The 17,880-nt window shown below is 38.6% G+C and overlaps 1 protein-coding gene and 1 pseudogene across 1 annotated transcript; both read left to right on the forward strand.

Annotated features, from left to right (window-relative positions):
• Positions 1-5,723: 5,723 nt before the first annotated feature.
• On the forward strand, positions 5,724-7,200 carry LOC125202829 (receptor-like protein Cf-9). Its single transcript, XM_048101303.1, has 2 exons — positions 5,724-6,083; positions 6,147-7,200. Exons 1-2 carry the CDS (start codon positions 6,069-6,071, stop codon positions 6,498-6,500), a joined length of 369 nt encoding a protein of 122 aa, XP_047957260.1. The 5' UTR covers positions 5,724-6,068; the 3' UTR covers positions 6,501-7,200.
• Positions 7,201-7,554: 354 nt separating this feature from the next.
• Positions 7,555-13,584, forward strand: LOC125189724 (annotated as a pseudogene).
• Positions 13,585-17,880: the final 4,296 nt, after the last annotated feature.

The raw sequence follows: 17,880 nt of genomic DNA on the forward strand, positions 1-17,880 counted from the left end.
GGAATGATTGTGATTGTTGAATTGTTGAGGAAAATGGGGAGTTATTTTGACTGGCCAGTCTATTGGAAAATATATTTTTGTGATACTCGTGATATTCTCTTATAACTACTTAAAACTCGAGTTCACTTGGTAAGGGTGGCATAACTTATAAAATGTTTTGGCAACGAGCTCACTGAGTATTTCAAAATACTCAGCTCTGCATGTGTTTTCCTTATGTGCAGGTTGAACGATGACGAGCGGTGGCGGGTGTTGAGCATGATAATTAATTAAGATGGTTGTTTTGAACTTCAAGCGTAGTTGTGTCTTCATACATAGCTATTCTTTCTCTTGGTCGCTTTCCGCTGAGTTTTTGATACACTTATGTTTATTTGGAATATCTTGCACTCTCCTTTCGGTTTGGAGGCCTTAGATTATCTTGTGGTTTTTATCTTGGAAACTATGTCTTACTCTTGAGATTCTTGAACGTCATTTATTATACCTTCCTTTTTCTTATTCATTTCTTTAGGTGAAGTTGTTGTTTTAAATACTCTGATAGTTCTTTCAAATATTTTGGTCAACACTCTTTAAATGTAACCCTAGCCGTTCATTTCTTCGAGTCCGTTTGGTAGCAGTTGCCGCATTCATTGTACCCTAGGAAAGCGGGTTGTTACAGTTGTTGTCTCTCGTGATGTTGTGTTTGATGAAATTTCATCTGATCACATTGGTGCAAATGATAAAAATATCATGGCTGATCTTCTGCCCGTTTGTGGCGATACTGAATCAAATGATAAGAGGAGCATCACTACTTCAGGAGAGAATGTTCAACAATCTGAGACGATAGAGGCTGGAGGTCGAAGATCTGATAGACAGAGAAGACCACCTACTCATTTAGCTAACTATGAAGTTGAGGTAAATCTTTCATTAGTGATTTATGCCTTTCTAATGGGATAATATTGCGATGATGAACCAAAATCTTATAATGATGCTAAAGACGATCCTAAATGGGTAGCTGCAATGGAAGATGAATATTTGGCTCTAATTAGGAACTGCACATGGGAACTTGTTAAGAGGCCAAAAGATATCCAACCTATTACTTGCAAATGGGTATTCAAATTGAAGAAAAAGGCTGATGGCACAATTGATCGCTATAAAGCTCGTCTCGTTGCTCGTGATTTTTCTCAAGAATATGGTCAGGATTATGATCACACTTTCAGCCCCGTTGCTAAAATGGCAACAATTCGAACCATTATTTCCCTAGCTGCTTGTAAAGGATGGAGACTTTGGCAACTAGATGTGAAGAATGCATTTCTCTATGGAGACTTGGATCGAGATATTTTTTATGGAGCAGCCTGCTGGATTCATTTCGAAAGAGTTTCCTGACTATGTGTGTCGTCTTAAGAAGTCCTTGTACGGCCTCAAGCAAGCTTCGCGTGCTTGGTATGGTAAAATTGCTCAATATCTTGAATTTTGTGGTTATAAGTCTTCTGAAACTGATTTCAGTTTATTTATCAAGAAAACATCTTCTTCTTGTATAATGGTTCTTCTCTACGTGGATGATATGATTATTACGGGTAATGATGATACTGAAATTACTCGTCTTCAAGAGGCTTTGTCTGTTCGTTTTGATATGAAAAGCTTGAGAGAAGTAAGCTGTTTTCTTGGCCTAGAAGTGACAAAGTCAGATGGATTTTTTGTTTCGCAGCAAGGATATGCTTCAAATTTATTGGATCGTTTTCGTATGCGAGATTCAAAGCCAATGACTACTCCTATGGAATCATACTTGAAGTTAGCTAAAGATGAAGGGAAGTTGCTGGAAGATGCAACACTTTTTCGTCAGTTGGTAGTTTATTCTACTTATCTATCACAAGGCCTGACATTTCTTTCTCCGTCGGAGTAATTTCTCAGTTTATGGGAGAGCCGCGAGAGCCTCATCTGATTGCAGTAAAGCGAATTCTTCGCTACATCAAGAATACTCTGAATTTTGGACTGCATTATAAACAAGGAACTACATTCTTATTGAGTGGTTTTGTAGATGCAGATTGGGCTGGTGATATAAATGATAGACGCTCAACAACAGGGTATTGTTTCGATACAGGATCAGTAGCAACCTCGTGGTGCAGCAAGAAGCAAAACACGGTTGCCCTATCAAGTTGCGAGGCTGAATATGTGGCAGCATCTATGGCTGTTCAAGAGTATGTTTGGCTCAAGAGGCTTGTCCAATAAATTTTCTATGACTTGAAGTATCCGGTTCTGATTCGTTGTGATAACGAAAGTGCTATTAAGCTTGCTGAAAATCCAGTGTTCCATGCTCGAACAAAACACATTGAAGTGCATCATCATTTTGTTCGGGAAAAGGTTTTGAATCAAGAGATCGATTTGCAGAAGATAAGAAGTGAAGATCAAGTTGCTGACATTTTTACGAAGGCACTTGGCCGAGCTAAACTTGAAGAATTCCGAGCTGCTCTTGGCGTTGTTGATAGTAAGTTTTCACTAAGGGGGAGTGTTGAAAATAGTGAAACTTACGAGTGAGTTGAAGTAGTCCAAGTTCTGTTCCATTTATTTAGGATTTACGTTTCAGTGTTTTAGTTAGTGGTGTTTTCTATTTGGCTGATTTAGTTATTAGTTAGTTAGAATTTTATGGGTTTCATTTTCTCTATTTATACTTTGTAGTTGTTGTCATTTATATTATCTCCAAATTAACAGAGCAATAAAAACGTTTACACTTCTCTGTACTCTCTTGTCTTCCTCTATATTTTTGCTTCCATATTTCTTTACACGCATTCAGCTGTGCAACTTGCTGTTAGCTCTTCTAATATTCAATCCCTAGCTACAACAACTCTTCCTCAAACACAACAATCGAGTTTTCCCCAACAAAAGTGAATAAGTAGAAATCGAAACTAATTTGAAGAAACGATGAAGTGAATGAATGCGGAAATACCTGCAGAGATCGTCGAGAAGTTCCTGAGGAGGGAGGATGTTCTTTGTAGGACCACTCGAAGATCGATTGAGCCCGCCTGACATTTTTCTTTCTCTCCTCAAACACTCACCACTGTGTGTATTCAATGAGAGAGGCGTCATACGGTTTATACAAGTTGCACAAAACGGTGTCGTTTAACAATTTCTTGTTTTCTTTAATCTTTTTTCTCTATTTTGTTTGGTTTTTAACTTTTTTTTAATGTAAATATTCAATTTTATCCATCGTGTATTTTGACGAAAATATAGATATTCTAAAGGGTAATTGAAAAGAATAATATTTTAATTTAAGTTAAATGTATCGTAAAAGCTTTCATTTCCAATTTGCCATTATATGGTATTTCAATATCTCCTACCAAATGTAATTATCGAGATACTTTTAATCCAAAATTGAAATGTAGTACATGTTAATTTTCATTTAACAATGGTGCGACAAAATCGAATATCTATCCTAATTTTTTATTTACTTTGGGGAGTTTTTTTCTTCTGGAAAATGATTATAAATAATGATTCGTATTGTTATATTTTTTTTTAACTTTTTAAAATTGTGGATGATGGGCTTTAATAAAAAAGATCACACCTTCTGATTGTGATGACTTGAGCCCTTCAAAACATTTAACCGACTAAATTATGCTTCATTGACGAGTTTAGGATCAGGATCTAGGAGTCGAATTTTACAATTTATTTAATGTCATATAATAGGCCAATGTGTGGCCCATCTAGAGAATTTGGACTGTGACTAACAAAGCATAACCCAATCACATAATTTATCATGTTAGGAGAGATCCGGCCGAATTGGTGAATATGGGCCAATGGACTTGTCCTTAATCTTGTCACACGGTGTGACTCACACCTAAAGGTTATGGCCCGGCCCGATCAAGAATCGTGCCAGACCATCAGAAAATGCATCGCTTATATGACATTGGGCCCAACTACAGAATCCTGAATTTTTGGATTGGGCCGAGAAGCTTGAGCTAATATTGATATTGGACTCGTGGCAGTTCGATTGGATCAGATTGGATTGGAGTGCCATCACTTTGTAGTTCGATGGTGAGTCCATTTATTTATAGTGCATGTAATTCATGTCAACTAAGTTCGTTTCATTTTGTCAAATTTAACTAATATAGTATACATTTGCCACTCGTGAGTTCGCTAAGTCTCTAGATCATCTCTTTGAAGCGTTTCATCGAACACCTTTTGGAGCAATGAGCTCGCTAATTAAATGCTTTCTGAGCTCTCAATGATTCATCATGACTCGTGAGTTTCTACTATTTTTTGACAAATTGCCATATATGAATTTCTTTAAAGGTGGGTTCAATACACTTGTTCTCCAACCAAAACATGAAAAAAAATACAAATACACTATCTCAGTTCAATCTAAGATTTTGTTTTGGGGGGTTTGCAAAGTTCTCCTCCAACTAATTAGACTTGAAAGTCTTTCCAATTCTATAAAGTGATTGCACTGTATTACAAAGTTGTTCAAGGTATTAGCTAAAAATAGCATATACATCACCTCTATCATTGTGGAATTTACATATGGATTGCCATTTATTAGTGCTCAAAGTGGTGGGTCTTAAAAAGGTATCCAACTAAACTGCAATTGTCTATTTAAATCCATATTCACATATCTTCACATTATCTTCTATTTAAATCCAGAAGCTTAACCTTGCCGACAATCATTTGTAGAAAAAATAAAGATTTATCAATTTCTTCTTTCACAATGCTTTCAAACTTGTTGTGGTTCACTTGTTTCCTAATTTCGTCCTTCATTTTCACTACTCATTCTTATAATACCAAATGTCTTCGCCATCAGGAAATCTTGTTGCTTCAACTCAAGGATGAGTTGATCTTCGATTCTTCTCTTTCGACAAAGCTGATGCGATGGAATGAAACAACTCGCACGGTGTGGAATGTGATGCTTGTGTGACAGATTGAATCCAAAGGGTTAACTTACTTGTAACTTAGGATAAACATAGGGGTTGATTTGATCATTTGGTTTGTTGTTCCAAACATATACTCATGGAATTTTATTTCCATCTCAATTCTATCTCAAGCTCACTTTATCAAGTTAGACGCTGTTAAAACTTTAATGTAAGCATATTAGTCTTTCAAGTCAACTCTGAAGTCTTTGTTGCATAGTCATCTTTGAAAATGTCAAACTTGTCACCTTAAATAGCACTGGCCCAAACTCACTTCAATCAACACGCTATAATTTATGTACAACTGCATAGACTTTGAAGTTTTAGTGAAGTCGTATATGTTGTTAGTCTATCTTTAAGTGAAATGGTTACATGTCGCAATTGTTTCAAAGTCTTAGTCGTTGTAGATAAGGGTGGACGCTTAAATTTATTTTTATATGGACTATACATTCTCAATTTTGAGTTTGGTATTTTGAGTCATAATTTTCTTGGATTTCATTATGAAGATAGGTATGCACATCGATAAATATAAAATACCGAATTTTTAAAGCTATTATACAAATAAATTTTTAAACTTGGCAGGTCTTAACTCTCTCATTGGATCTTTATAGAGATCATTCGTCACCTCCTCATAGAAGAGACTATATAATGTGGATTTAGGATTTAGGACCTACACTCAATATAAATAAAATACTGAAAAATTCGACGATATTATATGAATAAAAAATATACTTTTACATAGGGTCTTAAGCCCTCTCCTAAGTCTTTCCAAGTATACCACTACGATTTTCTATTTAAAGCCACATGCACCTAATCTTCACTTGTACACAGAAGAATTATCAATATCCTCTTTCACCATGCTTTCAAACTTCTTGTTGCTCATTTGTATACTAACTTCGTCCTCCATTTTACTACCCATTCTTATAATAACAAATGCCTTCGTCATCAGGAAATCTTGTTGCTTCAACTCAAGCATGAGTTGATCTTCTATTAATTCCTCTAGTTCAACAAAACTGGTGCGATGGAATGAAAGTGATGCGTGCTGCAAGTGGCCCAGTGTGGAATGTGATGCTTCTGGCTATGTCCTTAGTTTGCAGCTCGATGATGAGGGTATTTCTGGTGGAATCGGGGATTCGTTGAGTCTCTTCAGATTAAAAAATCTCCAGAAGCTTAACCTTGCCCACAATTACTTCAGTGATGCCATTCCAAAAGGTATTGGAAATCTGACTTGTTTGACTCATTTGAATTTGTCACATTCTGGTTTTTTTTGGGCAGGTTCCTTCTGAAATTTTGACCTTAACGAGATTGGCTAGTCTCGATATCTCCAACGGGTTTGGCTATCCTCATAGCCTTGAGCACCCAACTTTGGAGATGCTTCTCCAAAATCTAACAGAGCTTAGAGAGCTCAATTTTGAAGGTGTCAATATCACTTCTTCAGATGAAAGGCGAAAATGGAGCCACATTGAATCATCACATTTACCCAACCTCACCTCTTTGAGCTTGGTTAATTGTGGTCTTTCTGGCCCTTTGCCTAAATCATTTTGGCAACTTCGTTCCCTTTCCATTATTCGACTAGATCAGAACAATGAAAGGAAAAATATGACTTGTTCATCAATTTTCCAAGTCTGACCACCTTGACTCTCAGTCTCTGCAAATTGAAGGGCCCAATTCCATCTACCTTTGCTAACCTAACCAAGCTGATTCATGTTGATCTGTCAGGTAACTTCTTGACAGGCTTACTTCCCTCTACATTGTTTGCTAACCTAACAGAGCTGATTCATGTTGATTTGTAAGATAACTCCTTGACAGGCTCACTTTCACATACTATATTTGAAGGTCTTTCCAATCTTGTTCATCTAAATTTTCATGGAAATTCATTCTATGGTAACATCCCCTTATCTCGTTTTGGTCTCCCATCATTGTTGGAACTTGATCTTAGTGACAACCATTTTAATGGCACTTTTCAACTCGACAACTTCCGAAGCCTTCCCAATCTCACATTGCTTCGTCTCTCCCACAATAGCTTGTTAATAGATGCTGGCAACGTCAATTCGAGCTCATATGGAGGTCTTCAATTAAAAGAGGCATACCTAAATTCATGTAACTTGTCCAGTTTTCCTGATTTCATCAAACATTCGGATCTAGAAACATTAGATATCGTAAACAATCAGATTGTGGGGGAAATACCTAGTTGGATTTGGGGAACACAACTTGTGAATTTGGACCTCTCCTTTAATTAAGTGGATCAATTCCAATCTCCATCTGTAATTCCACACGACTATATAATCTTGACTTGTCTACAAATAAATTAAATGGATCAATTCCAATCTGCCTCTGCAATGCTACAAATCTTGATTCTCTTTACTTGTTTGAAAATAAATTAAAGGGATCAATTCCAACCTGCAATGCCACAAATATCAGTTCTCTTAACTTGTCTGGAAATAAATTAAAGGGATCAATTCCAACCTCCCTCTGCAACACCACAAATTTCGGTTCCCTTCAATTGTCTGATTTAAATTAAGTGGCAGCATACCTGCTTGCGTACTTATAAACTTTAAGTGGATCGATCTGAGTCGTAACAACATCAGTGGCAGCATACCCCTTGTCCCACTCGGAGGAATTGAAGAGCTTGATGTGAGTCAAAACAACATCGATCAGCGGTAGCATTCCAGATACTCTTCCTATGGATTGTGAGCTACAACATTTGGATCATAACAATAATGCTTTAAAAGGTAAGATCCCAAAGTCCATTGAAAATTGCAAGGGGTTGGAGTACATGAATGTTGGCAACAACATGATGAACGGCACATTCCCATGCGTGCTATCATCGACCTTGCGTGTTCTTGTTTTGCACTCCAATAGATTTCATGGGGATTTAAGATGTCACACCACTTGGCCATTTCTCCAAATTCTTGATATATCTTCCAATCATTTTAGTGGAAGCTTGGAATCAGTCAACTTCTCTAATTGGACGGCTATGATGCTACCGAGTGAAGAAAAATTTACACGAGGCACATATTACTCCTCTCTCGGCGCGACATTGATCATGAAAGGGCAAATAGTGGAGCTTCTCCAAATTTGGTCAGATTTTAGTACCATTGATTTGTCTTCCAATAGTTTCTACGGAAAGATACCAAATGCAATTGGTGATCTAACCTCACTTCATCATCTAAACTTCTCCCACAATGCCCTCAATGGAAGCATCCAAAATCATTTGGTCAATTAAAGAATCTCAAATCACTCGACCTCTCTGTGAACCAACTAGCAGGGCAGATCCCATAGGAGCTTGGAGAACTCACATTCCTTGAAGTATTGAATCTCTCCTACAATAAGTTTGTTGGAGTGATCCCAAAAGGGCGGCAAATTCAAACATTCCCAGCTGACTCATTTGAAGGAAATTCAGGGCTATGCAGTTTTCCTCTCAGCATAAACTGCAGTAATACTAATATACCACCACCGGGATATGATGAAAATGGGGAAGAGAAGAAGGAGATAGAGTTTAGGAAGCATTGTGTGGCTGCTTTTATTCTGTCGAAGCTTCAGAGAGAAATACTTTGGCAAAATAGAAGAGGTTATTGAAGACATGTGCATTGCCAGACACATGAGAAGAAGGCGCGCAAGAAGAGCAGCAACAGCAAGGAATCGAGTCAGGAGGCACTAGTGATGGAAATGTTATCTGTGTTTTATGTAAGAGAGTGAAATAAAAGGGGTTTAGCTTAGCATGTGTTTAATTGTGTGCATGTTTTTTCTTAAAGTTTGTGGGTTTTACAATGTTATGAATTTTGGAATGTACTGATTATTTCTGTTTAATTATGTGCATGTTTGTATTTTGAAATACTTCATTCAATTATGGTATCCTCCATAATGAGTTGGCACTATAAATTTTGATTATCAATATACTTATTTGTAGCACCAATTACATCAGCAGCTGCAGCGGAAGACTTTATCCAGAAGACTTTATAAATTTTACTACCTTCGTCCCCCAAATTTTGACACAGTTTACTATTTCGGTTCGTCCCTGAAAATTTGACACACTTAACTTTTTACCATTTTTGGTAGTGGACCTCATATTCTACTAACTCATTCCTACTCACATTTTATTATAAAACTAATACTTTAAAAGTATGACCCACATCCCACCAACTTTTTCAACTCACTTTCCATTATATTTCTTAAAACTCGTGCTGGGTCAAAGTGTGTCAAAATTTGGGAGACGGAGGTAGTATTTCTCAAGAAGATAAAAAATGCTTTCAAACCTTTGACAATTGTGGGTCTAGGCCCAACAAAAGCATGATCCAGCCCAGTCCAAAATAAGACATACCTAGCCCATTAGACGGTCACATAATTTATTAAGTTCAGAGGGATCGGGTAAGGTTCATGGCCCAAATGGAGGGATAGAGGTCAATCCTCTTGTCTAAATATTGTCGACCTTAAATTTATGGCTAGGCCAAAAATCAAGTATAAAGTTGCCCTAATTCTATCTAATTTAGATGTTGTTTTGACTAGGGCAAAACAACATTTCATATACATGGCTAGGCCAAAATAACTATACAATAATTGATCTTATATCACAAATTAATTATTATATACGAAAAAAATGGAAATAATGTAATTGAGTATGAAATACGTGATAGTCGTATGCCACAAGGAATCTATTAAGATATTTCTCAAAAGCAGGACAAGAAAAGATTCCATAAAGAAAAGTATCATATTGTCTTTATATAATAATTTGTCCATCAACTTAACAAAGATCCAAAATGACTGACCCAGAATACATCAAATCAATTGCTAAGTCTTTCCATCTCTAAATATTAATTGCACTGAAGTAATTCACGATATTTGCTAAATAACTATATAAGTTCAGTGCAATATTTTATAGTACGATTTTCACTACAATAAAGAAGTTTTAATTTGAACTACTTCTTATTCATAAAATATAATAATTTTATATACTTTTAGGGTAACAATATACTCCCTCCGTTCCCTCATAGTTGAGTCATTTTTCCATTTCGGGAAGTTTCCTCATAGTTGATTCATTTCCATATATAGTAACTTTTTTCTCTTTCTTACTTTACTCGCTCTTACTTTATTCTCTCTAATTTATTCACTTTTTACTTTATTCTCTTTACTTTTTTCTCTTTCTTACTTTTTTATCTATTTATTTAACATACTCAATATTCCTTTCTTAAATTTCGTGCCAAAAAGTTTCGCCTCAACTATGTGGGAACGGAGGGAGTAGTACATATTGGTGATTATAGAAAATTTTGTTTTCATTTATATAACTGTGTTTGTGAAAATTATAATACAGAAAGATAATTTTGTCTCAATAACAACTATTCTATCATGACCAATTCAAAGTTCTAATGCCATATTCAAGACGTTAGATTGCTTGGCTGAAATTGTAAGTGTTTTTTTTTTTTTGTATATATAATTAGTAATTATTTTTTTGTTCAAAGCTAGTTAGTGAAGCTTTGATATTAAAGCCACATATCACTTCTATCATTTTCTTCAAATCAATATCAGTTAGGCCTACTTGTGAAATATACAAAATATAGATTATTTGTTTATTTATGTAGAATATCATTCATCTTTAGAATAGAACTGATTAAGCTACGAAAAGAACTTATTATTTCTTTCAAATAGTAGTCTTAAAAGATGTCTATTTAAACCCTCACGCACATACCTTCATTAGCACACAAAATAATTATCATTTATCAATATCCTCTTTCACAATACTTTCAAACTTGTTGTTACTGTTCATTTGTATACTCATTTCGTCCTTCATTTTAACAACTCATTCTTACAACAACAAATGTCTTCGCCATCATGAAATCTTGTTGCTTCAACTCAAGCATGAGTTGATCTTCGATTCCTCTATTTCAACAAAGCTGGCGCGATGGAATGAAAGTGGCGAGTGCTGCAAGTGGCACGGTGTGGAATGTGATGCTTCTGGCCACGTCGTTAGTCTGCAGATCGATGGAGAGGCCATTTTTGGTGGAATTGGGGAGTCGTCGAGTCTCTTCAGAATTAAATATCTGCAGAAGCTCAACCTCACCTTCAATTATCTAGACTTGAACTACCCTCACTTTCTCATTCCCATTCCAAAAAGTATTGGAAATCTGACTTATTTTACACATTTGAATTTGTCACATGCTGGTTTTGGTGGGCAGGTTCCTTTTGAAATTTTGACCTTAACGAGACTGGCTAGTCTCGATATCTCCACCGCTGCTCCAATTCCTGAGAAGCCAAATATGGAGATACCGAGGATGCCTAGTCTCAAGAATCCCCACCGTTGCTCTAAGTCTCGAGAGGTCAAATTTGGAGATGCTTTTCCAAAATCTTACAGAGCTTAGAGAGCTCTATCTTGATTGGGTCATTATCACTTCCATTCATGAAAGGAAGAACTGGAGCCGCATTAAATCATCATATTTACCCAACCTCACCTCTTTGAGCTTGGTTGGTTGTGGTCTTCATGGCCCTTTGCCTAAATCATTTTTGCAACTTCATTCCCTTTCTATTCTTTATCTAGATGCAAATGATCTTTCAGCAGTATCACTCCTTGACTTGTTCACCAATTTTCCGAGTCTGACCACCTTGACTCTTTCTAGCTGCGGTTTGAAGGGTTCAATTCCATCCACCTTTGCTAACCTAACCAAGCTGACTCATGTCGATTTGTCATATAACTTATTTAAGAGCTCTATCCCATCAACCATTGCTAACCTAACAAAGCTGATTTATGTTGATTTGTCATATAACTTTTTGAAGGATCATATCCCATCAACCTTTGCTAACCTAACAAAGCTGATTCATGTCGATTTGTCAACCAACTTATTGACAGGCTCACTTTCTCCTGTGATATTTGAAGGCCTTTGCAATCTTGTTCATCTTCATTTGGGGTTTAATTTTTTTCGGGCTATGTTCCCCGCTCTCTGTTTGGTCTCCCTTCATTGGTGGGACTTCAACTTGGATCCAATCAATTTAATGGTACTTTTCAACTTGACAACTTGAGAAGCCTTCCCAATCTCACATTCCTTGATCTATCTACCTTCTCAGTAGATATTGGCAACGTCAATTCAAGTTCATATGGAGGTCTCCGATTAAAAGTGTTACTCCTATCTTCTTGTAACTTGTCTCATTTTCCTGATTTCATCAAAGATTTGGATCTACAAGTGTTGGGTCTCACATCCAATAGTCTTGCGGGGGAGATACCCAGTTGGATTTGGGGAACACATATTTTGTTTTTGGATCTCTCCTTCAATCATTTGACAAATTTTCAAAAGCCTTACCATATTCCTCCTTCTCTTGGCACCCTATACTTGGACTCTAACCAGTTTAGGGGCGAGTTGAATCTGCACATTCCACTTGAATCTAGACTCACGTCATTGATTCTTGATAAAATAGTTTAAGTGGATCAATTCCAACCTCCCTCTGCAATGCTACACACCTTAGTTATCTTGACGTGTTTAGAAATAAATTGAGTGGTTCCATACCCCCTTGCCTATTTGAAAACATTAGGTTTCTCGATCTGCGTCAAAACAACATCAGCGGCCCCATTCCAGATAGTTTTCCTTTGCATTGTGGTCTACAATTTTTTGATCTTAACAACAATTCTTTGGAAGGGAAGATCCCAAAGTCCATTGAACATTGCAAGGGGTTGATGTACATGAATGTTGGCAACAACATGATCAACGACACGTTCCCATGCATGCTATCGTCGACCTTGAATGTTCTTGTTTTGCACTCCAATAGATTCCATGGGGATTTAAGATGTCACAGCATTGGGCCAGGTCTCAGAATTCTGGATAGATCTTCAAATCATTTTAGTGGAAGTCTGGAATCAATCAACTTCTCCAGTTGGATGGCTAAGGTAGTACCAAATGCTGAAAGATTTTCACAGAGCACTTATCCTCGATTCTCGAGCTCTGGAGTCACAATAATCATGAAAGGGAAAATGGTAGAGCTCTACGAGGTTTGGTATGATTTTATTACCATTGATTTGTCTTCCAACAGTTTCTGTGGGAAGATACCAAATGCAATTGGTGATCTTACCACACTTCATCTTCTCAACTTGTCCCACAATGCTCTCAATGGAAGCATTCCAGAATCATTTGGTCAGTTGAGTAATCTCGAATCACTTGACCTCTCTGTGAACCAACTAACAGGGCCAATCCCGGAGGAGCTTGGAGAACTCACATTCCTTGAAGTGTTGAATCTATCTTACAATAAGCTGGTCGGAGAGATCCCAAAAGGCCGTCAAATGCAAATGTTTACAGCTGAGTCCTTTGAAGGAAATCCAGGCCTATGTGGTTTCCCTCTCAGCACAAGTTGCAGTCATCGTGATGACAACCACAGTGGCTTATCAACACAAGAACATGATGATTTGGAAGAGAAGAGGGAGATTGAGTGGGAGTACGTATGTGCTGCAGTTGGATATGTTGCGGGATTTGGAGGCATTGTGTGGCTACTTTTATTCTGTCGAAGCTTCAGAGAGAAATACTTCAGCAAAATAGATGAGGTTGTTGAAGATGTATTGTTTTCCTGAGACATGAGAAGAAGACGGGCAGCGGCAAAGAATCAAGTAGGGAGACATTAGTGTTAGAAATGTTATCTATTTTGTGTAAGAATATCTAATTGTGTGCATGCTTTTTATCTTTTAAGTTTGTGGGTTTGTACAAATGTAATGAATTTTGGAAAGAAAGTTCATTAAATACCACACTTTTACCAAACTATAACACTAACAAAATCTCAATTATGCCAACTGATATGAGACTAGACACAGTTCATATCTGTATTTAGGCACAATCTTACACAAATTTTTGCAACATTAACTAAAATGCTCCAAAAGATGCAATTAAAACTCACACCATTCACACACATAAATGAGTTGGCATATTACCTAAAAGACTGCTTTGATTTGCTATGAATAACAATCTTCTTAGAGCATCTCCAATGGTCGGCTAGCGACCGGCTAGCCGATTCTTGGCGCTGGCCGATCGGCTAGCCGAACCATTGGAGGCGGCCAGCGGGAAATCGGCTAGCGGACTGGCGTGGGTTGGCCGATCGCTCGGCGCTGGCCGATGCGCTGGCCGATCGGCTAGCCGCCATTGTGGCGGCCCGATCGGCCAGCGCCTAATTTTAGTTTCATTTTCATTTGCACCACTTGTTTTAACGAGTTTTCTCTCTCTCTAACTTTCTGTACAAGAGCATCATCGAGCGATGGATCACAACAACGAGTCCAGTCAAGCGACGAGTGGATCTCAGACTCCCACGGTACACTGTGGGATCTGGATGGCGGCAGATGGGCCCGGGGTTTAACGTCCCTTGGGGGCAGTTGATGGGGATGATGGCCGGTGCGCCGGGGGGATGCAGGGGGGAACCTGGTGGGTATGCCGTGGGGGATGCCGGGCGGGGGTCGGGGAGCGGTGGGCCAGCCCCGGGTGGGGGTGTATGCCCCTGATGCAAGCAGCCAGATGCTACAGCAGATGATGGGAATGATGTGGCAGGGAGGGATGCAGGGGGGATGCAGCACGGTATGCATCCCGGGATGCAGGAGTCACCGGGAGGGGACACGGTATATCGTCCCTCGCTTGATTTTTTTGACGGCTGCGTCTCACACGCGACCCCGGTGGAGACGCAGTTCACTAGCGATGACCTTCTGTCATTGCATGATATGGGGATCGATCTCGGGGACCCGGATACTCCCGTTCCAGCGAGGCGGGCCGCGCCGAAGAAGAAGACGAATGGGAAGGCCAAGGAGGTCGGCGAGTCGTCGCAGCCCGTTGGTGACGACACCCCGGCCGGAGGAAGTGGACGGAGGATGAGTACGCCGGGGTGGCCAGGGGGTGGTTGGAGGTGTGCGACGATCCGCTGGTTGCGAACAACCAGAGGGTCGTCAACATGTGGGCAAAGATCAGAGCTGTCGAGGCACCGCCCGCACGGGAAGGACTTCAGCGGGGAGGAGGTCCGGAAGGGGTGGGAGTGCATCGTGGCGGCCGTTTTTGGTCGCTCGTACGCCAACGCCATCCGTCGGCTCAATAGTGGGCGTAATGAAGAGGACGCCCGGAGGATAGCCGAGAATGAGTTCCCCTTGGCGGGGAAGTATAAGGAGTTCAACTTCTAGGAGTGCTTTTTGTTGCTGAAGGACTCCGAGAAGTTCGTGGCGGGGTGCGATGCTCGGGTGGCCGAAGAAGCAGAGGCTGAACTATTCCGGCGACTACATCGGCAGCAACGGCGGATCCCACGACCTCCCCCCGGATGCGAGAAGTTTCCATCCCCTCCTTCATTTGCCGGTCACCCTCGCCCGGTTGGGCAGTAAGCGGGCACAACGGGCTGCGAGGGGCGGGTCCCCCCTATCGCCCCGCGAGGTCCAGTCCTCCGCCCTCCCACCCGCCCCACTCGAGTACACTCTCCATTCGCGTAACCATACGCGGGATAAGATGTACAAGGTCTTCCAAGATTGGAGGGTCGCCACTGACCCCGCGGAGAAGAAGTTTCTTCACTCGATGCTCGAGAGCATGCGGGTTGATTCGGAAATCGCGAGGGCACGGCTAGCGGGTTCCGACGTGGGCTTAGATACCACGGGTGGCGGCAGCGGCAGCGGCGGCGGCGGCGGCGACGGCGAGGAGGAGTAGAGAGTGGCGGGACTCGTGTGTGGAAGCCTTTTTTTTAAAAAAAAATCATGTATTTTTTTTTAAATCTTTGTATTTTTTTTAATGAGATGAATTAATTTTCCCATATATGTGTCTTAAATTTAAATACGTAATTTAATCGTAAATTTAATTCCGTAAAATGTAGTATTTTTTGAATTATTTTTTTGCGGCTGGCCTATGGCTGGCCTAAATCTGATGTGGCAGGTGTATTTTTAGTGCTGCTGACGTGGCAGGGAGGGAGAATGGCTGGCTTGTTGCTGGCCTATTTAGCATTAAAGATGCTCTTAGACTGAATCTCCCACTGACCCATCCGTGCCTGAAAATCGTTACTGAAAATCACATTGGATTTTAGGCTAAATAGGTAAATACATCACAAATATCACCATTTTTTCAGTTCTATTTTGAAGTGTCAATTGACCTCAAATTACAGAAGACTAAGCAAATCTATAACTATACAAATTTAGTACCTAAAAGCCAGGATCATTAGAAATTCGATGAGGAAATACACAATGGACGTGAGTGCTTGCATAACTCAATTAGCAAGATTAGAATCATCAAGAAAGAAATTTGATCATCAATATACTTATTTTGTAGCACCAATTAGTTCCAGTTCTATCAGCAGCTGCAACGGAAGACATTATCCAATAAATGATATTCGTATATTTAACCTTTTTTGTGCCTTTTATGAGTTGGGGGAGATAAATAATGCTTTTTTATATTTTTAACCTTTGGCAAATATGGGCTTGGCCCAACTCCAGAATTTCGAACGAGACTAACTAAAGCATAATCCAGCCCCATCCAAAATATATCCACATTATTTGCCAAGTTAGAAGGGATCGGGCCGGGTCATGAGGTAATTAGGGCCATTCCAGTTGTCCTAAATCCAGTCCGGGCCAATGCACTTGTCCAACCTCAAAGATGTGGTCCAGCCCGTTCCAAAATCAACCCGATAATTTATAGTGGAATTGGCTTTAGTAATTGGGATAATTCGGAACCTCAATTTGTTATTATAGAAAAATATTATATCAATTAAGTTACTCCCTCCGGTCCCGGCCCATTAAATGTCTTATATTTGGCCGGTGCGGATTTTATGAAATTGTTTGAATTTGTGAAGAAAAGTGGATAGAAAATATTAGTGGAATATAGGTCCTACTTATATATAATAATTTTATAATAAAATATGAGTAGGAATAAGTTAGTCGAACGTGGGATCCACTTAGAAAATGGTAAAAGTGAAATGAGATATTTATTGGGGACTGTCTAAATAGTCTAAATAAAAAAATATGAGATATTTAATAGGGAGCTTAACCTCACTTATAATTATATCTCTAAATCGTGTCCTTCGAGCATTTCGTCGAACAGTCTCGTTGATTAAATCCAAAGGCTACTTTACTTGTAACTTAGGGTAAACATAAATGGTTGTTTGATCATTTAGTTTGTTGTTCCAAACATATACTCTTGGAATTTTATTTCAATCTCAATTTTATCTCAGGCTCACTTTATCAAGTTAGTAACTGCAAATATATTATATTAGTCTTTCAAGTCAAGTCTTGAAGTCTTTGTTGCGTAGTTATCTTTGAAATATCAAACTTGGCTTCTTATCTATACTTGTCACCATAAATAGCATTGGCCCAATCTCTCTTCAATCAACAGCCTAAAATTAATGTACAACTACATAGACTTTGAAATTATAGTTAAGTATATATTGTAAGTGTCATTAAAGCACAATGGTTACATGTCACTATTGTTTCAAAGTCTTGGTCGTTGTAGACAAGGGTGGACGCCCAAATTAATTTTGGTATGGACTATATATTCTTAATTTTGAGTTTGGCATTTTGAGATAATAATTTTATTCTATTTCATTATTATGATAGGGTCTAAGAACATCTCCAACAATTTACACTAAACTCAAACTCATTTTAGTCTAAATATCACATCAAATATGATTTTACTCCAGCCATTTACATTAAATCTAAACTTAAAAGAATATTCTCTATATTATGCCTTTTTACTCACAAAATTTGAAAAACTTTTGGGTTTAAATTTAGTGTAAACCTAAAGATATGTATTTTTTTTTCCAAAAACCAAAAATGGGATTGATTTTGGAATACTATTGGAGCTAATTACCTATATTTCAGTTTTTAGTGTACCCTTTGAGATGGTCTAATGCACAACTATTCATATAAAATACTGAAAACTCTCTTCATCCTGCAATAGGAGTTATGGCACGAGTTTTAAGAAATGTAAAAAAAAGTGTGTTTAATAAGTTAGTGGAATATGAGTCTTATTTATATAGTAATATATAGGGATGTATTCAAATCCTTTTCATATCTTTTGTCATTTTTCCTTCTTAATCCTAG

The sequence above is a fragment of the Salvia hispanica genome, chromosome 1, assembly GCF_023119035.1.
Source record: "Salvia hispanica cultivar TCC Black 2014 chromosome 1, UniMelb_Shisp_WGS_1.0, whole genome shotgun sequence".
Taxonomy (NCBI): Eukaryota; Viridiplantae; Streptophyta; class Magnoliopsida; order Lamiales; family Lamiaceae; genus Salvia; species Salvia hispanica.